This window comes from Homarus americanus, unplaced genomic scaffold (genome assembly GCF_018991925.1).
Source record: "Homarus americanus isolate GMGI-L3 unplaced genomic scaffold, GMGI_Hamer_2.0 scaffold27231, whole genome shotgun sequence".
NCBI lineage: Eukaryota > Metazoa > Arthropoda > Malacostraca > Decapoda > Nephropidae > Homarus > Homarus americanus.
The window spans coordinates 1,949,769-1,975,701 of NW_024718545.1; the positions used below are offsets into that span (position 1 = coordinate 1,949,769).

The following is a 25,933-nucleotide window of genomic DNA, read 5'->3' on the forward strand; positions in this document are numbered from 1 at the left end:
CACTGGGGTCCCCAGTAGCCCTTGGGAAGGTTGCAGGGCACCTGGGGAGAGTCCCAGGAGCCTCTGCCTCACCTGGAAAGTCTCAGAGCCCTGTCACCACCATAGATCCACAGGGTTAAACAGTGGCTCCCGTAACCCTTGCGAGTGTTCCTGTCGCAACTGGGCGGGTCCCTGGGGTAATTGTTTTTTGTGCTATTTAGAGCTCTGGGACATGCGACTACAACACCCACCATAACATTTCCAGTATTATCGCTTCCTTAAAAATGGAATGGGGGAATAATATCCAGCAGGAAAACATAAGTTGGGGTGTTGTGCTGACTGACTGTTCTCATCTCCTATTGGCTGTAATTTGGTGAGTATACATTTTAGTCCACCAATCACATTTAAGTAAGGAATTGATGGACGAATGTAATATGTACAATACCACGACCCAGTATGCTATAGGACCCCTGGAGTGTCCCTGGGGTCCCTGCCTCCTTTGGGGGGGGGTTCCTTCGGACCTGCGCCGCCCTTGAGAGGGTCCCACGGGTCACCGCTGCTCCTTGCAGGGTCCCAGTGGTCCCACCCACCTCTGGGAGGGTCCCTGGGTCCCAGACGCCTCTGAGAGGGTCTCTGGCGTCCCCAGCACCCCATGGGAGGGTCGCAGGGTCCACATCAATCCTGGGAGGATCCCAGGAGACCTCGCCATACTTGGGAAGGTTTCAGGGGCTTCCGTTACCTCTATAAGCGGCCCAGGGGTCCCCGTTGCTTTTTGGAATGTCCCGGGGTTCCCTGTCACCCCTGGGAGTGTCCCCGCTGCACTTGGGAGGGTCCCAGGGGCCCTCGTTGCTTCTGGGAGGGTTCCTGGGGCGATCGACGCCACTGAGAGGATCCTCACCGCGCCTGGGTTGGTCTCAAGGGCGCCCACTGCCCCTGCAAGGGTCCCTGGGGCCCCAGTAGCCCCTGGGAGGGGCCCCACCTACCTGGGGATAGTCCCAGGAGCCCCCGCCGCACCTGGGAAGGTCTCAGGAACCCCTGTCACCTCTATAAGAATCCCAGGGACCCCTGCTGCTTGTAGGTGTGTCCCAGGGGCCCCTTGCCACACCTGGGAGTGTCCCTGCCACAGCTGGGGGGGTCCCTGGGGCCAATTGTTTTTGTGCTAATTAGAGCTCTGGTAGATGCGACTCCAACGTCCATCATAACATTTCCTGTATTATCGCTTCCTTAAGACCGGAATTGAGAATTATATCCAGCAGGAAAACATAAGTTAGGGCAGGGGTGGGCAAAGTATGGCCCGCGGGCCACATTTGGCCCGCCAAATTATTTCTGTGGCTCGCCACTGCATTTGTATTTACAAATACAAGGCTTTACTTTGTGTTAATATAATACATTTGCATCTACATTAAGTGTGTGGCCCGCGAAGTGTGCCACCATTCATGAAGTGACCCCTCCATCAAAAATAATTGCCCACCCCTGAGTTAGGGTGTTGTGCTGACTGACTGTTCTCTTCTCCTATTGGCTGTAATTTGGTGGGTATACATTTTAGTCCACCAATCGCATTTAAGTAAGGAATTGATGGACGTATGTAATATGTATGACACCTCGACCAAGTATGCTGTAGTGCTCCTGGAGTGTCCCGAGGACCTGCACCATCCTTGAGAGGGTCGCACAGGCCCCAGTCGCCCCTGAGAGGTTCCATGGGGACCCCGCTGCCACTGGGCCCCTGTCGTTCCTGGGAGAGTCAAGGGGAAACCACTTTCCCTCGGAGATTCCCTGGGGGCACCACCACACCTGCTAAACTACCGGGGACCTCCAACCGCCTCTGGGAGTGTCCCAGGGACACCCGCCACCCCTGGGAGGGGCCCAGGGGCCCCCACCACAACTGGGAGGGTTCCCGCCACACCTGGGAGTGTCCCAGGAGCCAGTGCCACACATGGGAAGATCCCAGGGGCTCCCGCTGTGTCTGGCAGGTCCCAGCCGCCCCTGGGTGGGTTTCAGGGGACCACACCACCCATTGGAGGGTTCCAGGGGCCCCCACCGCCCCTGCTACCACTGTGAGGGTTACAGCGGCGCCTGTCGCCCCTGGGAGGGCCACAGTGGACCCCGTCGCATTTGGGATGGCTCTTGGGGCCCTAAGTGCCCCTGAGAGGGACCTCACTGCAGCTGGGTGGGTCCCAGGTATCTCTGCCGCCCCTGTGAGGGTCCCTGGGGTCCCCAGCCGCCCCTGGGAGGATCGTAGGGACTCCACCGACCTTGGGAGGATCCCAGGAACCCCTGCCGTGCCTGGGAAGGTCCCAGGGACCCCAGCCGCTTCTCTGAGGTTTCCTGTCGCACCTGGTCGGGTCCCTGGTGGCAGTTGTTTTTGTGCTATTTAGAACGCTGGTACATGGGACTACAACGCCCATCATAACATTTCCAGTATTATCGCTTCCTTAAAAGTGGAATGGAGAATAATATCCACCGGGAAAACATAAGTTGGAGTGTTGTGCTGACTGACTGTTCTCTTCTCATTGGCTGTAATTTGGTGGATATACATTTTAGTCCACCAATCACATTAAAGGAAGTAATTGAGGTTACCATGGGATGTGTAGGCCTGTGGCTTGTAGGTCTGTGAGGAGTGAGACTTGTCAGTATACAGTCTCACTAAGTATTAATTTGCTTGTAGTTATTTACAGTCCCGTTGATATCAGTAGGATCCCTGAGACCGTCGATAATTATGGTCCAACAGAGCGGTCACTTCTTCCACAAAAGGGGGGATAATCAGAGTCAAAACTGGTGTATATGTACAGTGTGATGTTTACAAGTCTAAATACTATACAGTTAATGAGACTGGCCCCGTGATCTAGTACTGGAAGCGTTCACGTGGGTCGCATTAGAAACTGAGGTAGGCTCTGTGTTAGGTGTGCCCGTATTGAAGTGGCCCAGGTGTAGATCTTTATTCAAAGGGGTCCAGTTCCAGACTGACAAAAGGGCTTGGCTATGACACGCCCGTAGAGAGTAATTCCTGCACTTGCCACCAGAGCAATCTATGAGTCAAGCTTCTAGAAGGTTCTTGAAGGAGGAAGTAGTCAACTCCGTGGAATATCAAGCAAAACTATAGTCAGCGGTGTTTACATAACGTGTATAAACAACCGGCTGGTGAATGATCCCTTTGACCCCTGAATCACTCTTAACTGACGGTGCCATTATCTATATATTACTTAACTAACTATCTAATCATACTTGATGCATGGCAAGTGTGAAGCACAGCATCCAATTACCACAAATGAGCAATCAATTCAGTGTTGACAGAAATACCTACTACTGAGAGAGAGAGTTGCATCATACTGCAACACTCAGGCCAGACAAAACATCCGCGGGATGTTTCATATGGCTATAACCTATGAACAACCTTTACCCTCTACAGGTCATTGAATAATGAATATTCATAATCATACATCCATGGTTGTAAGTTACTTACTCTAAATTATACTGGTTACAGATTGCTCGGCCACGTCGTGTCAACCGTCCTCGGGTGACTAAAATAAAAGAAAGAGTCCTAACACATGGGAATTGTTAAATGACTACCTTGGTGATGATCTCAAATGATTATCACTATGTACTGTGTTAGACTGCGTAATGAATAATATTAGGGACAGCCGCCTGTATAACAGATTTACCTAAAGCTGGCTTACAAAGTTGCTTCCTTACATAGAAGACTACAGCAAATATAATTATTATAGTGGTAATCACAGCAAACACCACAAAGGCTGAAGTTACTGTGGGATGAGTATCATCTGTCATAAATGTCAGTGGGTGCCACAAGGCTGCATCATCATCACTATCGGTATCCACTGATTTGTCCTTCAACACTGTAATGTTTGTGATCACTTCACTTCGGTGTATTTTCTGAACGTCCAATGGGTGAGAGGCAATAGGTTTCCTGAGGATGGACGATGCGCCATGGCGTGTAGTTCCCCATATGGTGTGCAGACTTGACGACAGTGAACATTGCCGTGGTAACTTATAACGTCCTCGTCCCACAGTGAAACTTCTAGGCGATTCATCAGGGCAGACCACTACAACGGGCAGCTCCTGTGGGAAATACAAATACACAGTACACTGGATCTCTTCTAAAAGTACACTGTCAAAGTGTCTGTTAACAAAAGTACATGACTCCAAATTTGTCGTGTTATTGACCAAGTCCATCTCACAGTTTGAATAAGACCCGGCTATATTAATTCGTGTAGGATAGCAAATAAGATGACTTTACTCCTTCTGGCGTGTAGCATATGCTGACAGAGGTGGAGTCGCAATGAGAGATCTATCTCTAGACAGTGGGATAGATGTGGAAACGTTAATTATAATTATAGCTTGACCATTCTCTATACTAGGGAAGGGTGTAATGTCAAATTTCCAGAACTCATGTTTATCCACGAATGGCAGATACAACATAATTTGATCGGGTGTGACAGAAACAGAAAGAAGACTGTAATGATTTCATCTACAGTAGCTTCCTACCATGATTAGCTAACAGATGAGATTAGCTGGACAAAAATGCGGAATTCTGGTTGGCCTGTTGCTTAAGTACATTAATCTGTTTCTGTAACTGGGGTAAGTCATCTTCTGTGGCTACTCCATAGAATGATTTATGAATGTAACCTAAGAAATTTAGAAGACCTCTCTTCCTTCTACTCCCTTCACTATGTGCAGGGAGAGCAATAGGAGAATCAGTAGCCAAGCTGAAAAAAAGTTCTAAATAACAAGTAGGATCAGGCAAGGCAACACTGTTTAAATTAATAACTTATATAATAAATGTAATGAGACAACTTGTGGAGAAAGAGGCAGGATTCAGTAATACCCGTAACACATTTAAGATCTATGCATTATTTTATGCAGATGAAGGACTCCTTCTATCACATTCAGTAGAAAATGCAGCTCAGAATATCAAAACTCTCACAGACATCAGCAGATGTGAACTGGAAATAAATAAAGACAAAAGCAATATCATTATACAGGGGGATACATATTATGAAAGGTCAGCCCAACAATACCGAGGGGATAGCTGTCATAATTGAACACAAAATAAATTACTACAAGACCCACACAGAACAAATGTTTGTCAAGACACAAAAATTAGCAAATGTCACATACTCCATTATTGCTAAAAGTTGCCAAAAGTCCTTATAGAGAAAACATATTGGAAGAACCTGGCTCTCCCCTTTATTCTAAATCTCAACATTTTTACAAGTTAGCAAACGTTAGGTCAGGTTTTCAAAGGTTTGCTTGGAGTTATTTTTAGTATTTTACACCACATTTTCCCTCTACTTCAAAGCCCTGTCCATGTTAAACAAGTAAGAGTTGGTAATTTTATCTATTAAAATGCTGTTTGATCATACAATTTGAGAGTGTGTGGGCAAGTTTGAAGGTATGACCAACATGTTTGAAGAAGATTAAATAAGTTTGATATTTTCTCGTCTAACATGACGTTTGTCAAACATGTTGGATAGTTGTGGCATGTATGATCAAACATGCTCAGTCAAGTAGCAGAAGCCATGGCTAGCACACGGGACTCCCATGAGTTTTGGAGAGAGTTTATTGAACTTTATAAGCAGTTTCCACCATTGTGGTAAATAAAAAGTGAAGATTACAAGAATAGATCTCTCAAACAAGAATGTTATGGGAAATTAGTGGAAAAGATGAAAGAAATCATTCCTACTGCGACCAAGGCCACAGTGACTAAGAAAATTAATTCCTTCCGCACCAGTTACAGGAGGGAATTAAAGAAAATTCTTCATAGTGAAAAGTCTGGCGCAGGCATCAACGACATCCACCAACCATCTATAGGGTTTTACAATGATCTACATTTCCTGAGAGATCAAGAAATCCAGGAAGAAGCAGTGTCTACCACGGGCAGCAATGAAGAGGAAAATGGAAATGAAAAATCAATGGAAAACTTCATAAGTTTATGTACTAATTGTATTAATGCACACCTTATTCTAGTACAATACATTTTTCAATATGGCTCTATATTAGAACATTTAATATTACTCCTGCAACTCAATTATGTCCCTGAATTCTAGTTTCCTACCAGGGCAATGACCCGGCATTGTTGAAATAGTTACAATATGTATCCCTTATTTCCTTTACTGATGAAGGTGCATTTTGTACATTTGTTGGTGCTAACGGAATAGGCTGTCTACTGTCAGACCTCCAACTTCCTTCTCTAACCTGCCTAGTATTTGCATCCTCTATGTCAATTGCATCTTCCAAATATAGGGCAACATTTCTCTGACGTAAATAATTATGCAGGTGACAACATGCCAAGACTATTGTTGATACTTTTGCTGGACAGAGATTGATAGTGCTCAGAAGAATCCGAAACCTAGATGCCAATATTCCAAAGGCGTTTTCCACAACACAATGGGCTCGTGATACCCTGTAATTGTAGATGTCCTGTTCTTTGCAAAGATTTTGATGAGTATAGGGTTTCATTAAATTGACCATCAAAGGAAATGCATCATCCCCTACGAAAACATAGGGCACAACATCACTGCTGCCAGGTAGAGTGCTTGGCTCAGGGATATGCAATGTTTTTTCCTTCAGCTGTTTACAGAATTTTGTGTTTGCGAAAATGCTTCTGTCTGATACCCTACCATTTGTTCCTACATCTACCATCATATATTCATAATCTGCATTAACAACTGCCATTAAAACTACACTAAATGAGTGTTTATAGTTATAGTAGTATGATCCAGATCCAGGGGGCTTGGTTATCTCAACATGTTTTCCGTCTATGGCCCCAATGCAGTGTGGGAAATTCCATGACCTTTGAAATGACTTGGCTACGCTCCTCCATTCTTCTTCAGTCCGTGGCATCTGTGAGCAATGAAAATAGGAAGTGTAAGGTGCTATACTTTGCATAGACATTAAAATCATTAAAAACACATATCTATCCTTATTAACTCCTCTTTTCCAGGAAGCAAGTACAAGTGGAGGTAGCAGTTCCGTGAAAATAGTGACCCAGTTGCCCAGCAAAAGACAGAAGATTAATGCCGAGTCTAAAAGAAATGAACTCTTACAGTTAACATGCAGTCATCTGAGTCAAAGTGATGATGTAATAGATGTTCTGGCAAAGGTTGGGCTACAGAATTCAGAAAATTACGTGAGCAGTAGCAAATTTATGCTAGAAAGGTAATAAACGACATTCTCTTTGACGGTTGCTCAGGTTTTCTACACAGGCACTCGGTGAAAATAAATGAACCAAACATTGAACAATCAAGCAGATCATCAACTCCTCTTCCAGGCACACATTTTGATAGTTCCTCAACACCAGTGCTCCACTGTTACCAGGAGGAAATACATGGACGGTAATTATATAGGACGAACCAATGAGCGAAATTGATTGAAAAAAATTATGGAAACACCAGATTTTCACTGTTACTGTATATTGTAGTGGACACTGTTGTAGTTTGTGGAAATATGTAAAAAAAATTATATTTTAAAATTAAACGTTACTTAAGATTTGTGGGTATAAAAAACAGACCTAACCAAACAAGCCTACCTAACCTTAAATAATTTCCTTACCAGGGGACGGACCCCCCAGTATATTAAATAGAAAGAACTTACTATAATACTGTATGGCGAAATTTGAGGCATTTTCTGGACGTGAGATGATACGGCCGCATCGACACTATGCACCCCGGGCAGCAGAGTGATTTACTGCGTTGGCGGGTTCCACAATAAATGATTATCATATCAGAACTCACTGATGAAAATAATGTAAGAAAATAAACAGTCTCTATGTAAAGGAACAATGCCATGACCTTTAAACAATTGAAGGGTCTTGTTGTCTTTACCCCTAAATTCACAAATTACGTCCATGTAAGATCGGCAACAACCTTCACACTACAGTGGGGTATGCTATAACGAATCTAATTGGTTCTAAAACCTTGTTCGTTATAGCATTCGTTCGTTATAGGATTAATCCGTTCCAGGCCCCCAAATACAACCACTTAACACTGAAAAATATAATATAAAATTGTAAAAATTGTAAAAAAGTGCATAAAAATGCATCTAAACCCCTGAAATAAAGAATATCATTAATATTTGTAATAAAAAAACAATAAATTAGAAAAAAAAAATTTTTAAATAATGTTCGTTGTAGGAGTTTCGTTCGTTATAGCATTCTCAATTTTATAGGTAAAACCGTTCGTTATAGGAATATTCGTAGTAGGATCCGTTCGTTATAGCGTACCCCACTGTACATGCTGAAAAATAAACTGCCCGGGGCGCGGGAAAAGCCCCGAAAGGCCTCAGCAGATCGCAACCTCATTACCGCCAGCAAGATAACTAGTGCGCACCTAGGCGCCTAATTATCTATGAAACAAACAATTTCCACAATAATTGATTATCATATCAGAAGTCGCTGATGTAAATATTGTAAAAAAATAAACAGTAATAAAAATAACTAGCTCATTGGTTAGTCCTACATATTAACCAAAGATTTTCTTTTAATGAGTAACAATAACACGATTAGTTATGATAAATTTTATGCAATTCATTTACTATGCAATTATTGTACTAAATATACCGTATCATTCTACGGAACCACTAATACAAAGTTAGTTTTTTCTCCTCTGTGCCCGAAAGGTAAAGAAATATAAGTCTAAGAATTACATTTTAAGTTTAATATTTGTTTGCCTCTAGTCTTCATTTTGTAAAGGAGAGGGTTACCCATATGAGAAAACAATTGTTTATATGGTAAAGGTGTAGAAGAGGGTGACCACCAGAAGTTATATGTTGACTTTCTTGATTTTTGCTATATTTATTGTTTTGATGATTTTAAGCATATTAAAAGAAATGACAACTTTCCATTATAATTTATCTCGCTGAATCCCTTTACAAGAGACGTTTCCTAAATGATGGTGAATGCTTCTACGTATTCCTCCTCGCCATTGCTGATGTATATCAACCTCAATATTAAGATAAGCTGTTTAACACAAAAATTAACACGATAATGCAGAGAACCTGATCTAAAATACCCAATCCATGAGTAAGTTAGGTCAGGTTCTATTAGGTTCTATGCATTGTCGTTTCCATTTTTGTGTTTAATATCATAATAATAGTGTGTAGAAAAAATGTCAATCAATTCAGAAAATTCCTTCTGGTGGTCACCCTCTTCTACACATTTACCGTTTACTCAAATAGTGTTTCTTCATAAAGCTATTACCAACACTTGGGTTTGAACTGTTAAGAATAAAAAAATAAATATCAAGTTAGGTTAATGTACAGTATATGCATATTCTTACCTTGATGTTGTTTTTGAGCACAGTTGTTATGGCAGTACATGTTTCCATTATAATGGAACCAAGACTCTGAGCAGAAATGGTAGTAGTAACCTTTAAGGCCTCAAAAGACTGACCAGTTGCTAGGAACCGCAGTGTACTAGAGAGTCTTTGACTTGCTGGTATGGCATCTCTCAAGATAGTGTCCTCTTTTTTTATATATGGCTTCACTTTCTCCAACAGCTCGACGAAAGTTTCATCATCCATTCTCAATAAATTATTATAATCTTTAGATGACACCACTAGTTCCTTTAATAGGGCGTCGTGAGAGAACTTGGGTCTTTTTATATGCCATTCCTTCATCCATAATTTTCTTTTTCGTTTTTTCTTTGAAGTTTCTGTTTCAAGAGCAAGTATAATAGCAATACAGGCTGCCTCCTTACTCATGCCTCTCACACACAAACAGCACAACGGTGGGCTGGTGTTTATATCTACCGCCCCGCCACCTGCCATAGTCAACACTGAAGCTAAACATGTAAACAGACAGCCGACACACACGCCAACCACCATCAGATATGTAATAAAGGAAACCACAGCTCCCAACGTGGGTCAGGACCAATGGGCACATTGCATTATCCTTCTTCCGGGATATCAAATAGATTTGGACAGTGTGAATACTGTATATATATATATATTTTTTACCGTGTATATATATTTTTTTTTTGTACCGTGTATATATATATATATATTTCAGGAGCTGTGTTTTCCATTAATTCCCCTTCACAGTCTTGCTCAACTTGTCCCTCCAAGTCACCCTTCTCCAACTAATACTCCACGACTCCTTTCACCACTTCCAATATGCCTATCATCCATTGGACCTAAGGTAATATGCTTTATTTAAGTAATTAATGTCCCGGGTATGTAATTTAATTATCAAAGTAGCTACAGTATTACCCTCTTTTTGGTAATATTACAGTTTCAGCCACAACTCGGTTAGAGCAATTTTGTGTTTACCACTAGTTATATCTTGTCAATAGGAACAACTTTTACTAATACCACTTTCTGTCACAAATGGATATTAACCAAAATAGTAAATTCACATAAGAAATCAACATATATCTGCAGTTGCCTCGTGTTGTCTGTTTACAGCCAACCCGTTCAGTCCGAGTGTACTTTCACATCCACAAAAAAATTAAAATTACACCATGATGCTTCTACAAAGTTACTTTCATTGGTACCAAATATATCAATAAGTACCTTCTGTTTAATATAGCGGGGATGGCTAAGAAGTTAGGTAAGGTTTGGGAGGTTTCTTTGGTTGGTTAGGTCAGGCTGTATAGAGTGGGGGGGGGTGTGTGATATGTCTATTTCCGACTCATTTCCGACGAAAATGAAGGTAAAATTAGAATGAATCACACCAAATACTATGTGAAAAACTAAAATTTGTAGTTGAACTGTAGTTGGTGCTGAATCTGCAAATTTACTTTTTTTGGCATGAGTTTAGTTGGTGCCAGCCCGTGTTCCCTATTTTGTTTTCACAATTATTACATGATGGATTAAATTAGATTTTCAGTTTTCTTTTCTTTTCACTTTTCTTCTTTATTACATTAAGTTAGGTTGAATAAGTCATGTATCCTGGTATGTGAATAGTCAAGTTTGGTTCCTTGGGTTCTTTTTTTTGGCACGGGTGGGGGTTATGTTAGGATTGGTAAAAATTGATTCCTCCACCAATTTTGGGCATGATCTTCAGAAAAAGAAGTTATTTCAATTTATCAATTTCCTGATGTTGTTTGTCAACCTGTGCACCTCTTCTAAAGTACTGTACAATATTATATTTTTAAAGTTTTCTGTAATACTGTACTGTAGTTAGATTAAGTTAGCTTCGTATTTGTGAAATGTGAGAATAGTGAACGCGAACCTAAGGCACTGAACCTAATGACTCTCATATCAGGATACAGACTTTTCCAACCTACCTTAACGTCAAGTACACTAGAAGAAGAAAATAAAAAACTATCATCACATAACAAAGCTTGGTACCTGTAATTGTGAAATGTGAGAATAGTGAACACCCACAATAATGTAATCATGGAACAAAAAAAAAGTTGTTAATAGCCATTCAGTGTTTAATTCATTTTATTATTACTGTATGGCTCTAGATTCGGCCCATCTTCCTTATCTTCCTTTCCTGTCAGATTTGTTGCTCAATACCATACACAACAAATAGGGAATCTTTGAGGATTTCGAAATTGATTTTGTCGAATACAGTACATATTTTATTATATTTACAAATTGTAGACAATATACACGTATCGTCTCTTCTTCTGTTGTTTCATATTAAACAGAGAAATAAAGAGTGAATACAGTATTCCCTTACTCAAGCTTATAATCTATTAATTTCCTCCAATTTATTGCATCAAGTGATATCAGAGAAAAAGTGAATCATTGAAGTATACAGTACTGTGTGTAGTTACAGCAGGGAGAGACAGCTTCACAGATGGGAAACTCACTACACAGGTGTCCTTTGTCATTTTGGGATAATAATGGCATCCAGCAGTGGCAGCAGAAGACAGTGTGCTGCTATTACTTGTCGAGTATATGCAGGAACCCACAAACATTTGGCCTTCTACAGGTTTCCAAAGGAGCCAGAAAGGTTTGTAAACATTATTCATCCTATACACTATTTAAAATTCATTTCTCTCACATTTCTACTTAAAGAAAATAGTTCATTATACAATGGTATTTCAGTGTGACACAATTGTTCCTGTATGTTGAGTTACAGCTTACATATACTGTCATGAACCTAGATGTGGTGACTTAAGCTAATCTTTGTATTACCTTCACATTTAGGTGTAACATATGGGTGCAGCGATTGAAAAATGATTACTTAAGACACATTCCATGTCAGAAGTTGTACAACAATTACCGAGTATGCAGTCAGCATTTTGACAAGAGCCAGCTGAAGAATGCCAAAGATGTGTAAGTAGTAGGTCAGGATGTTTAACAAATTGTTGTCTGTTATCAACCTTATCCATCACTAATTACCTTTCAGTTTATGCAGTCATGGTTGAGTGAATCAGCCTGTGCTGTGACTGAATTTGAACTTCATAGGTGTTGGCTGTCATATGTTACACCTGGTCCTTTCTGAGTTTGGTATTTTTCCAATTTTTGGAATAAACCAACAGAATTGATGTGTATTGTACATTTACAGTACAGTTCACATTCACTGTACTGTAACTGGTGGAAGTACTGAACACTAAAAAAAAAATAGTTAAGAGAAGAAATATTTAATTTTATTTACTTTCATGGAGAAATTCCTGAATATCAGATAATTTTCTGAATTTTGGAAATTAAGGTTAGGGCCAGAAATCGTTCAAATTTTAGAGTTTTCTGAAAGTAAGAATTAAGAATTTCAGAGGTTCTACTGTATTGTAATACAGTAGTTATATGTACTGGACATTATCACATTTCTGTTGACTAAAAGCTTGTTTTATTCATTGGTTTCAGACACCAAGGCATTAACTGGAATGCTATACCAAACTGGGTTGGTGCACCAACTTCCTCTGTTCCTTTAGATCCAAAACAAAACTCTCGAAAAGACTATTCCAGCTCTAAAATGCCAGTAAAACGAGGTAGGAATTGAAAACTATGTACAGTTGGCGGCCAAAGGAATAAGTATACACACTGTAGCTGTAAGGTCCGAAAATGGTCTGGTAACGTTAAAACTGCACATCCAGACGCATGATGAAACTCAGCTCCCCCCACCTGTTATCTCTAACAATTTTCTGTTTCCCCTTCTTTATTCTTCTATTTACTCCTCTTCCTTCCTTTACTAATCCAAATGTCAGTAAAAAAAAAGTAGGGTAAGAGAAAAAGTGGGGAGGAGGAGGGAGCTGTACGATAACTGCAATCCCATTCAGCAACAAGTTTACTACCATTGGATACAATATATTTCAGTGGGGTATGCTATAACGAACGGATCCTACTACGAATATTCCTATAACGAACGGTTTTACCTATAAAATTGAGAATGCTATAACGAACGAAACTCCTACAACGAACATTATTTATTTTTTTTTTTTCTAATTTATTTTTTTTTTATTACAAATATTAATGATATTCTTTATTTCAGGGGTTTAGATGCATATTTATGCACTTTTTTACAATTTTTACAATTTTATATTATATTTTTCAGTGTTAAGTGGTTGTATTTGGGGGCCTGGAACGGATTAATCCTATAACGAACGAATGCTATAACGAACAAGGTTCTAGAACCAATTAGATTCGTTATAGCATACCCCACTGTACTTGTAATGTAAACACAAGACACTAGAAAAACATTCACAACAAATGTATTTATAACATATATGTAAGAATAAAACATAAATTACAGGTCATTTTGTAATTTTGTTTGTTCTGTTCAGGACATTGTTACCAGATATTTTGTCTCAAACACGAACCGTAGGTGTATACATATTCTTGTGGCCGACTGTACATGTAATGTACAGTATTAGTTTGATGATGTAAGTTATGTAGTTCATTAGTAGAGCATTCATATCACAGGTGAATGAGTGTGCATTTGATTCTCTGCCAGAATGGAGTGCTTACTAACTCTTTTGTACCTGTACTGTACTTTTACTGACAAAAAATAGTACAGCACTGTACACTGCTGGGTGTACTGTACAGTATTTACTGATGGTGGCCAAAAACTGGGATAACCTACTAACCTCTGAATGCTAAAAAGTTGCGCCATAGCAGGAAAAAGACTACCGGAATGAAAAGAAAAAATATATAGTACTGTGTATATAAATAAAATAAACTGGAGATTTGTTAACAGATTCATGGGTCAATATGCTTCATGCACTAACCATTGCCCGCTGGGAAGAAATTTCTACGGTACAGTATTACTAGTGCTTTTAGTAAATGGCAACTATCACCCCTGTCAGTAGGATTTTTGTCACTAGTGAACATCATAATATCCCTGGCTTGTTATTCAAATAGATGCAAACTTTAGCTTTTCCTTGCTTCTTGTCTCATGAGTGAGCAAAGCTGTATTTAAGGAGATAAGCTGCTAAAATGTTTTGACAAGATCAGCAATACAAACAGAGGTTTACAAAGAATTATTGAATCTCCATCTTATTACCAACAGCCTGGAATTGGTAGGACAGGAGATAGTGCATGACCATCCCCTAGGCCACCTGCACCTCCCTACCAAATTTCAGCTCTGTTTTCTAAACTGTGAAAATGAATAAGGAACACACACACACACACACAAACAATGTATTTTATATAATTTATACAGTACAGTATACTGTGTATAGATTTAAAAAAAAATCCTACACATTGGAAATTATTTACACCAAGTGGTGGATTTCTACTGCTTATGCCATTTCTGTATAGCATTGTTTTATAACCCACCTGAGCCATTTCTTATTTACCAGTATGAATATGGGCCTTTTAGAATTTCATACTTTTCATCTGTGTGTAACAAATATATTTTTAAGCTACAACTATACTGTCCAAATTTCCATATTTTAGTTGTCCTCAAATTTATTCAGGCTAAGATATGTTGGTGTGCGTGTGTAATTTTGGTGATAATTCAATTCTTCATGGAGTACAGTTTTCAATAAGAACTTTGGAGATTCTATTAATACAGTATAACTGTAATAGTAGTACTGTATTACAGTGTACTTTCTTTTTTCAGTTAGAAGGATGTGTAGGGATAAAGCTCATTCCTCCTCTGTACCATCGTCACCAGAAAGTAAACGACCTAGAAGAGGCTTAGACAGGTAAAGTTTACATGAGCATTCTAATATGTTACTCCAAACATCCTCCTTTAATGAAACAAAGAGCCAGTTTATAAATACTGTACACTTTGTGTAGACTATTTAATACAATTAATTCTTGCTTAAAGAAAATCCTAAATTAATAGCTATCAGGGTTGTTGCAAATGTATGGGGAACAGGCAGGAACCTCTTTCACAATAAAGTTATGCTTTAAAGTTTTCTGTCCGTCCAGTTTCTACATCTAACTTTGAGTGTCCGAGTTAAAAATAAGTTGGAGATGGAGTAGAGTAGTTGAAATTGAGTACAGCACAGTATACAGTATGTACCAATTATGACGACTATTTTACTACTGTATGTGGTCATGTTTCTTTCAGGTGCTACCAAGTTATTGATGGAAATGGTGGAAAACAGGATGATGCTGCGAGAAAAAAAGAACTAAAGGAGTCACCTCTTTCAAACATTCCCCAGGGTTTAAAGGGAGCATCATCTGATGCTGAAGTATGTTCACTAATCCTCCGCCCCTCTACTTTGACAAACCTTTTCCCTCAAAGCCCAGGTTTTGTTTCTCCTTATGCTGAAACATGTGGTAACAGGTGTATTTGCTTCTTTACTCTTGTGAGGTATTCTATCATAGATTAATGAATGCTCTATGGCCTGGTAGGAATTGTTATCCTCTGCTGTTTTAATATTGTCCAAAGCCTCTTTCTGTTTTCTTAGAAAAAATCCCATTTGACACCTAACCAACTTATTAGAGTACAGTACAGTACTAATGTATACTCGTTTAATTCAGTGTTACTTCTTATTGATTGTTAAAATACAATGGTAATCTATTATTAGTTTATATATACGTATTAACTAATTACCAGATTCAAAGTAAATGACAAATATTCAACTCATCTCCACCCTGTGAAATTACCTGATGGCCATTTATGTTCATCAGACTAATTATCCATAATAGTAATAAACCCTCACCATTTTTTTCATACACGTGGATCATGGATTATACGAATTATCATAAGAAATCCATGATTTACCCGACAACAAGCCTATTTAATGTTAAATTTACACAAAACCACTACCCAAACATCTGTAGGCACTTTTAAGCTTTGCGGGCAGGTTGCGACGAGGTTTTATTTATAATTTATGATTATTACGGGATTATAAAAAATAATTTCCACAAGAGGAGGTACTGTATTGTACAATGGAGTAGATGGATGGGTACTGGGAATATTGGTGAGGTTCTTCATAAAGGCAGGCAGAGATTGTTTAGGTCAAGAGCTGCACGAGCCTAAATGTGGAGGTGAGGAGACCCAGAGGTTAAGTCAAGCATGATATGGAGAGAGGTTGCAAGAAATGGAATTTAAAGTTAGAAACCTGACAAGAGAGACTGAAAGAGACCATGCAGCATGGAGAGCTGCCATTCAGGTAATCATGACTGACCCACAAAAGTGTGGAAAATGGCTGTAAAATGTTGCTGATTAAGAGCTAACACTGGAAGATTGTGCATAAATTATATTCAGAAGAAGAATTTCACATGCTATGTTATTGGTATTAGTGAGCTTGATAAATCAACCTCGTAGGCGCAACATTTGATATGAAAATTGTAATGAATGTAAGGAAAAGGAATCTTACTATTTTTTTATGAATGTTGAGGATAAGAAAGTGTGTAGAGTGAGTTTCTACTTGTTGTTTCAGGCCTTCTGGTGACATTCAACACACTGTATTGCTTCCACTGGTCTCCTTTAACAATTTATAACTTTCTTGATATTTTTTTTTACCACTAATTCATCCTCAATACACACAAACACACTTTATTTACACATACCAATCTAATTATATATTGTATATTACTTCACAGGATGTTGACATACTACAGAATAATAACGGAATAGTCTCCAGTGCATTGATGGAAATGCCAACAGCGAGTGTGATGAAAAATGCTGAATCATATGAGACTGTACCCAAAGACTGTGAACACAACCCTTTGAAATTGTCCCATTGTAAACAAAACGATAATACCATAACTCATACCTCCCCTGGACCTACACCAACAGAGAGTGTGCTGAAAAACATAGAATCAAATGAGATCGTAACCAAAGACTCTAAACTTAATCCACTGAGGTTGTCCCATTGCGAAAGGAAAAAGAAAACCACCAGTTTCACCTCAGCTGGACCAAGACAGGCCTTCACTAATCAACAGGAAGCTGAACTGGTAAAATGTTTCCTGATTGCGGATAAAATGTTTTCAGGAATTACAATTACAGAATTTCGGAGATTAGTTTATAAATTTGCATATAAGTTTAATCTTTTGCATAGTGCCTTGTGGACAAAAATGAAATTAGCTAGTATTGCTTGGCTCCAGGCATTTCTTAAAAGACATCCCTCTGTAACTTTCAAGGATAATATAAGTGCTTATATTACCAGACAGTTCACGTTCTCCTCCGCTAATATAGACTCAATACTGAGCAAAGTGTCAGAAATGATGCCCATAGACAATGATAATGAGACAACTGCATATACCAAACAAGGTGTTTCGAGAAGCGACAGAGTTTCATATGATGGTGACAGATCTGATAATAAACTTGAGGATCAAGATTTTGAAATTGACCACAATTACTCAGTTAAATATGAAGAAAACCATATTAAACATCAGTGGCTGTATAATAAAACCCCAGCAGTGGGAAGACAAGATGATGAATTATTGAGTAAAGATGTTTCCTTGACTAAAGATTGTGAAAATCATGAAGAGTCCCACTGTAAAGATTACAATGATGAAACAGTTTTTGTCCTAGAGAATGAGTATGTGTTTTTGCCAGCACAAAACATCATATTTTTACAGGCAGGAGAGACTGAATCTGTAAAAGAAAAAAATAACATTTGTATCAGTGAAGAAAACTTGTGTATAAAAGAAGAAAATGCTTGTGTCACAGAGGAAATTTTTTTAAAAGAAGAGAATGAGTGTATAAAAGGAGAAGAATTCTTTATGTAAACTATACAGTACTGTAGTATATGCAATTTAATTTTGTATAAAAAATATACAGTATATTAATTTTAAGTGTTTAAAAATGAATAGGAGGATGATAGTAAAATTGGGTCTCGATATATGAGGGTTCAGTATATACAGTACAGTACTGTATATGCATTCTCATGGATGTGACGACCCTATTTCTATCAGCCCTCAGATCATGCATGAAAAGTTCACCCATATGCAAGCTGGTATGTTGTGAGCTCTAGTGTAAGAAAACCATTATATATTGTGTTATTTTTATGAAATACTGTACTGTATGCCAAAATTGAGGTTAGCTGAGACCCAGAAAAGGCTCTGGAACACATCCCACATGCCACTTTTAATATTTTATTTGGCTAATGCCAGACAATTTTATTCAGCTTAGAGGTGACCCTGTACACAAGGGGCTAGTAGATTATCTTTATTAACCTTTTCACTACAGGGGAATACCTCTTTTAATATTTCATCTGGCTATTTCCGGATGATTTTATTTAGCTCTGAGGTGATTCCGTACACAAGGAGGAGTTAAGAACATGAATTTCATTTTCATGAAGTATTGCAACTCTACTGTATTCAATTTATCTCATCATGGAAGAAGTATCTGGCAATTCCAGTGATGTGTCGAACAAAATCCCAGAACAACTAATAAAATTGGGAATCAGCATGTAGGGGTGAGATTGACAGAACTGGTAAATTCACTCAGTAAATTTGGAAATGATAGCTTGTGTGTGTGAGCTTCAGCAATAGTGACACTGATGAATTAGTCATCAGAGTAAAGTGCTTAGAGACCAAGAGGAAAGCAACTAAGAAAGCGAGGTAAAACTACTTCTCCATGTGTTGTACAGTATGTGTTCTGGGTAGGATTGCATCACCAAGATGTGAATGAGATGATCATGATGCAGAAAACTGAAGTAGTGGTGGTGATGATGTGAACCGAAAAATTAACAAGGAAAAACGATATAACACCACTGTGAAGGAACTTTTGTTTGTTTTTCCCTTACCATGTTGATGCCCCATGCTAATTAACTCATTCTTTATGATTATTAAAAGAAATATATCTCTATGAGGACACCTGTGTTTGCAAGGAACCGACAGTGTTGTCATGACTCAAATCTAGATTCCCAGTAAGATCAGCCCCATTAAGTCTCAGTCTCCATCATTATAAAATGAAAATAATAACAAATATATATTATTATTATTATTATTATTTTCATCTTGATACACTTTTATTTTATTCTAATAATTGGTTTCTGTCTTGTGGAAATTTTCCTTTAGCCTACAATGTCACAGAAAGAAGGGAGGAAAGATTATCCCTTTATTCTCAAGTAAAATGACTAATTATATGTTGTGTTTTTTCTTTTACACTATTACAGTTACTGTATTGAACAAGTTCTATTTTTTTTATGAATCTTGCAGCATAAAAGGTCGATCATAGGATAATTTAATAATGAATAATAAAACAGGTACAAAGCATGTGGCAACGACCTGGTTGCCCTTTCACCTGGTTACATGCACAGTATCTTCCATCCAATTGTTTGTGGCTCTCATTAGGCATACTGGGATTCTGATTACACCACTGTTTTCAATGAGCAAAACTTGTCGTATTCATAGGGAATTTTTCACTATTTTTTACCTGTACTGTATTTTAAAACCCTCATCTTTCCTGTCAGAGCATATTTAAGGGTTAACAAGGTAGAGAATATAATTGCAAATTCCAACATTTTTTCCCAAGGCTGATACATTCGTCAAAGAGAACTGGCGAATTTCAATTATATGCAGAGCTAAACACAAGATTTTGACTTTAAGTTTATAAACAGTGGCAAATCCAAGGGAGGTTTAGTGTGTTTGATTGAATTCCCCCTTTCTCATAAGACTCACCTGGCTTCATGTTTGACTGAATCACACCAGGTCAAGTGTCAACTTGTACCAAGACCAGCTTATGCACATTTTTGACTTGTGGTATAGCACCTAAATGGGCCGCCTGTCATCAGTGTACACCATTAGGATTAGTGCTGGTAATTTATCTCTATTAAACAGTTAACCCATCACGAGTCAGTCAGTGTACATGTAAGGTGGTAGGATTTATGACCACATGATAAAATTTAAGGGTTACTGCTATTAACACCAGATTATAGGGGGAGGGTGGAAAGTAAGGGGAGGCAATCCCAGATGCCACCTCCACCCCCCTACACACCCTGCAGGTGTGAGGTGACAGAAGTTATGACCTCAAATGACAAGGGTTACTGCCACTGACACCAAATTATAGGAGGGGGGATGGAAGTTAGGGTAAGTGATGCAGATTCGATGCACAAAAGAATTAGACAAAAGGAAAATCAGGGACAATTTTACCATCAAGCAACTGAAAACAATATTTGTTTAAACCAATGTTCTAGCTTTTGAGAGTTACTTAATATTTTAATGAATATATGCAATAAAGAATGAAAAGGCTATGGTTGGAACAAACACTCATAGACAGATACCCACACAACCTTGAGACCCATGTACTATGAGTGTAAAGCTTCTTGTTTAACTGCTTCTGTTTTTTAGCTATGGCTACAACAGACACTCACAAACAGAAAGACAAATTTACTTTTATTATACAGTGTATACAGTACTGTATTAGCAAAACTATCCGGCTTTGCTCGGGTTAGGTATATACAGTACAGATACTGTATAACACTGACTCACACTGTGCCTTTTCTGACATGAGTAACCCATATCCACCCAACCCAACCCATCCCAGCTTAACCTTGACAGTCACAGTTTGCCCTCCCTGACATGGGTAACCACAATCCCTAATCGCCATGGCAATATCTCAGTCAGTGAAGATTTTTGGTTCTTGCCAAGAACAAAACAAGCAATTAGAGACCTGAAACTTTACACACATTACATGGGTCTTAAAGCTGTCCTTCTTGGTATTACTATTGACCATGGACCCCTGGGTGTCTGTGTGTCTCAGACACATGAACACCAGAAAAGTACAGTAATCTTTTGAGGGATATGCCCCTCTGTATGAGTTTTGTGCTGAAAAATGCACATCCCTCAAAACACAATTTTCCGGGAAATGCGCCCCAAAAGAAGTCTGTTGAGGGGTCAAATTCCCCCCTCCCCCCCCCCCACAAAAAAAATTAACTTGAGAATATTTAAAAAAATTACCTGGTTAACAAATTTAATTTCCTTTTAAATTACACACACACACACACACACACACACAAAGTTTGATTATTTCTCTATTAAAAAAAAGAAAAAAAATCATAAAAACCACGAAAATATGTCTGAGGAAGTCTTTTGAGGGATATAAATTTTAGACCAACAAATGTACAGCCCTCAAAACACCCTATATTGTATTTCAGTAACTTCCCGAAAAGTAGTCTTTCAGGGATATAAATTTCAAAATAGTTTTAACATATTTGAAATTTTTTCCAAATAATTAAAAAATCTGAAGAATTAAACGAATAATAGGTTTAAAAAATGTAAAGAATTTAACATTTTTTTTAAGCAGTCTTGAAGGATATGAATTTTGTGCTGAAAAAGGCACAGTCTACCTTCCCTGGCGTGTCCCGGTACGTCCTCCTACAGGTTCCCTAACATCCCCGAATCTTCCAGGGATTTTCTGGTCAGAGTTAATACTGTGAACTTATTGAAGCGCGAGATGAATATACAGCGAACTTGGTAGGAGGAGGCGGGATTCCAGTAACTTTCGTTGATTTTTTTTGTGTGTAAATGAACAATAAAGCAATAGAAGAAAACAAGCGATTTTTTATTACTTCAGCCCTTTGAGGACGATGATTCAACCCCCTGCCGAAGATTTATTATAACATTTTGAGGATGATAATTTAAGGACAACTATAATATTAATGACTGCTTGCTAGTTTCTCGACATCACAGCTCCATGTTCTATTAACCCTCCTCATCCACCACAGTCTTTCATATTTCGATTAGAACCCCCTTATACGGTCTAGAAATTATATAATATAAATATTGGTATACCTGATCTAAACATCTTAAGTTATGAGCACCACAAAGTGTGACTAAACACGAGCACACGGGCGTTGCGTAAACCTTCTTCCACTTCCCGGTCGAGTCATAAACCGGCGGGCGTCTTAAGCATGAGAGGCGGTCACCCGATCCCCATAACAGCTCCCATGTTTACGTATATTGTCCCCGCCCATAACTCCCAAGTGCGAAACAATAAACCAAAGGTAGTGCCGAAACCCCCGTAACCAGGAGCCTCCCAACCAGGCCACCGACCGAGGATCACAAGGGCCTCCACCACCAGCCACGAGAGGAAGGAAGAACTTACCCGACGAAGACATCACAGTCTGGGGCACAAGTACTCCAGGTGGATCGTCTGGCTGGGGAAGTGTGAGGCTGCTGTACCAAGGGGTCGTCTGAGCTGTTAGTTTTATGGCTGAGTGTATGAGTCCTCCTCCAGTTGAGAAGGTCAAGGGTGACGTGTGGTCATCAGCCAACTGCTGCGGGGGAGGTAATTGACGCCGACTGCACTCATGTCCAACTCAGCGGCGTATCGATAACACCAAGAGTGGAGAAAATTGGAGTAGGAGAGGTCAAGTAGTAGCTCGATGGGCGAGGGGCTTTAATACCGAGTGAATAAAAAAGTTAAATAAGTTAGTTTGTATGGTGAAAGGATTAACAAACACCAGACCGTGAGATAATCCTTCACTATATCACGTTTAAATTAAACTGAAGATTATCTCTTCGTCCGAATCATTGGTCCTTGATGGCTTAGCGACCTCCCCACCCTTGAGTGATGGTGTTAGGCGCCCTGGCACTTGAGGGCCGAGGAAGCACACCTGTATACACCTGAGGGCCGAGGAAGCACACCTGTATACACTTGAGGGCCGAGGAAGCACACCTGTATACACCTGAGGGCCGAGGAAGCACACCTGTATACACCTGGGGGCCAAGGAAGCACACCTGTATACACCTGAGGGCCGAGTAAGCACACCTGTATACACCTGAGGGCCGAGGAAGCACACCTGCATACACCTGAGGGCCGAGTAAGCACACCTGTATACACCTGAGGGCTGAGGAAGCACAATCTATATACACCTGAGGGCTAAGGAAGCACACCTGTATACACCTGAGGCCGAGGAAGACACACTGTATACACCTGAGGGCGAGGGCACATCTGTATACACCTGAGGGGCTGAGGAAGCACACCTGCCATACCTGGAGGCCGAGCACACCTGTATACACCTGAGGCCAAGTGAAGCACACCTGTATACACCTGAGGGCCGAGGAAGCACACCTGCATACATCTGAGGGCCGAGTAAGCACACCTGTATACACCTGAGGGCCGAGGAAGCACACCTGTATACACCTGAAGGCCAAGAAAGCACACCTATATACACCTGAAGGCCGAGGAAACACACCTGTATACACCTGAAGGTCAAGGAAGCACACCTGTATACACCTGAGGGCCGAGAAAAATACCCGTGGGAAACACTCGCTCACTCTCTGGTCACTCACGTTACTTAACAGAGTTTCAGTGACCAGGACCTCAACCACTACTGCTAGGTCACGAATGTAGGAAAAAAGTCACAGGGAAAAAGTCACAGGAAAAAGTCACAGGAAAAAAGTCACAGAAAAAAAGTCACAAAAAAAGTCACAGAAAAAAGTCACAGGAAAAAAGTCACAGGAAAAAATTCACAGAAAAAGGTCACAGAAAAATAATCGGATAAAAAGTCACAGTTTAGTTAGGTTTTCATTTTTGAATAGGTCGAAAAATTTTACTTTCCGAATGTTCAGTTAATAACCAAAGAAAACTCAAAACCTAACCTAACCTAACCTAACCTATCCTAACCTAACTTGTTTATGGTATCTAAATCAAATATGACTTTTTTTCCCTGTGGACTTTTTTTTTCCATTTGCCCTCCATCACACCTCACCTGACAGCAACACCTTTTCCTGCTTGTGGCTGCTACTACTACTACTACTACTACTACTACTACTACTACTACTACTACTACTACTATCTAACACATGCAACCTAACGTGTCAATTCGTGAGATGACAGAGACCTAACGCCTTGCAACACAGTCAGTCAGTCACCATAGACACACACACACACACACACACTGAGACAGAACGTGTAAGTGGCTAGAACGAATGTGGTTAGGTTAGGTTTAGGGTAGGTTGGTTTGGGATGTGTTAGGTAAAGTGATGGCTGAAGTGAGTGAGTGTGTGTGTGTGTGTGTGTGTGTGTGTGTGTGTGTGTGTGTGTGTGTGTGTGTGTGTGTGTGTGCTTATTGGCTGTTACAAACACACACAAATAAACATGCACAAACATATTCATTCACATACACACGCACAAAATACACACACACACACATTCAGATAAACAAACAAACACAAATACATAACGTATAATATAAACACACAAACACATAAAGAAACACATATATAAACAAATACAAAATAAATAAACACACACGTGCCGCGCAAACCCTGCAACTAGCTTACCTAATACGGGTTATGTAAACCATTTTCAGTGCAGGAGGAGTGGGGTGGGGAGATGAAGTGATTGAATGGGAAGAAACCATGTAAAACCGAGAGGTGGAAGAGTTAAGAAAATTGGACATAGAGCCACGGGGTCAGTTTGAGGAGAACTGAGAGATTGAGGCCTGGGGTTGAGGGAGGCCTGGGAGGGTTGAGGACTGGGAGGTTGAGGCCTGGGAGGGGTTGAGGTAGAGGCACACAGGTGGGGAGGGTGCTCACAGGATAATGGTGGCTGGTGGCGGGCCAGGACGACCTTGCAAAACTCGTTCTCAGAGCAGTGGTCAGCAGGGGCCTGGCGACGGTGGAGGTCGTCTGTGTTTACCTCTGGCGGTGGTGGTGTTAGTATGGTAATCTGTAGAATTTTCGTGGCGTTAATTCAGCTCATTGTCTTCCTGATCTGACTGATGGACACTTACTGCGTGCGGTGATTTTGGTTTTATTTTTTTCGATGGCGATTTTGGTGGTATTAGACGCAATAATTACCTTCCCTCCACCTCCCCACTACCTTCTTCATCTCACCTCCCCTACCTTCCCTCACCTCCCCCTCACCTCCCACCTTCCCTCTATCCCCCATTCCCTTCCCTCATCTCCCCCACCACCCCTACCTCATTCTCCCCACTACCCCTTTCCTCACCTCCCATTACCCCTTTCTCCTCTCTCCCCACTCCCTTCCCTCACCTCCCACTACCCTTCCCTCACCTCCCACTATCCTTTCCTCACCTCCCCACTACCCCTTCCCCACCTCCCCCACTACCCCTCACCTCCCCACTACCCCCTTCCTCATCTCCCACTACCCCTTCCCTCACCTCCCCCACTACCCCTTCCCTCACCTCCCTCTCCCCCTTCCTCACCCCCACTCACCCCTTCCCTCACCCTCCCCCACTCTCTCACCTCCCACTACCCCCTTTCCCTCATCTCCCCACTCCCCTTCCCTCACCTCCCCCACTCACCCCTTCCCCACCTCCCTCTCCCCTTCCCTCACCTCCCCCCTACCCCTTCCCTCATCTCCCCACTACCCCTTCCCTCACCCCCCACTACCCCTTCCCTCACCTCCCCACTACCCCTTCCCTCACCTCCCCCACTACCCCTTCCCCACCTCCCCCACTACCCCTTCCCTCACCCCCACTCACCCCTTCCCTCATCTCCCCACTCACCCCTTCCCTCACCCCCACTACCCCTTCCCCCCACCTCCCCCCACTCACCCCTTCCTCCCCACCTCCCCACTACCCCTTCCCTCACCTCCCCCACTACCCCTTCCCTCACCCCACACTCCCTTCCCTATCTCCCCACTACCCTTCCCTCACCTCCTCCCCCCACTACCCCTTCCCTCACTCCCACTCACCCTTCCCTCCCTCACCCCCACTACCCCTTCCTCA

At 40.7% G+C, this 25,933-nt stretch overlaps 2 protein-coding genes across 13 annotated transcripts; one reads left to right on the plus strand and one right to left on the minus strand.

Moving 5' to 3' along the window:
• Positions 1–5,909: 5,909 nt before the first annotated feature.
• LOC121859716 (protein ALP1-like) lies at positions 5,910–9,815 on the minus strand. Its single transcript, XM_042356653.1, has 2 exons — positions 9,270–9,815; positions 5,910–6,837 (listed from the first exon to the last, which is right to left on the minus strand). The coding sequence occupies exons 1-2, from the start codon at positions 9,813–9,815 to the stop codon at positions 6,046–6,048; spliced, it is 1,338 nt and encodes a 445-aa protein (XP_042212587.1). The 3' UTR covers positions 5,910–6,045.
• LOC121859713 lies at positions 9,749–21,659 on the plus strand. 12 transcript variants are annotated; one of them, XM_042356646.1, is made up of 8 exons: positions 9,749–9,822; positions 10,032–10,128; positions 11,664–11,895; positions 12,093–12,221; positions 12,750–12,874; positions 14,947–15,031; positions 15,403–15,526; positions 16,887–21,659. In XM_042356646.1, the coding sequence occupies exons 3-8, from the start codon at positions 11,786–11,788 to the stop codon at positions 18,015–18,017; spliced, it is 1,704 nt and encodes a 567-aa protein (XP_042212580.1). In that variant the 5' UTR covers positions 9,749–9,822; positions 10,032–10,128; positions 11,664–11,785; the 3' UTR covers positions 18,018–21,659. The 12 variants fall into 12 exon arrangements, with proteins under 12 accessions (XP_042212580.1, XP_042212583.1, XP_042212586.1 ...); XM_042356649.1 differs by having other exon boundaries at positions 11,713–11,895; XM_042356652.1 differs by having other exon boundaries at positions 9,765–9,853; positions 11,713–11,895.
• The last annotated feature ends 4,274 nt before the right edge of the window (positions 21,660–25,933 follow it).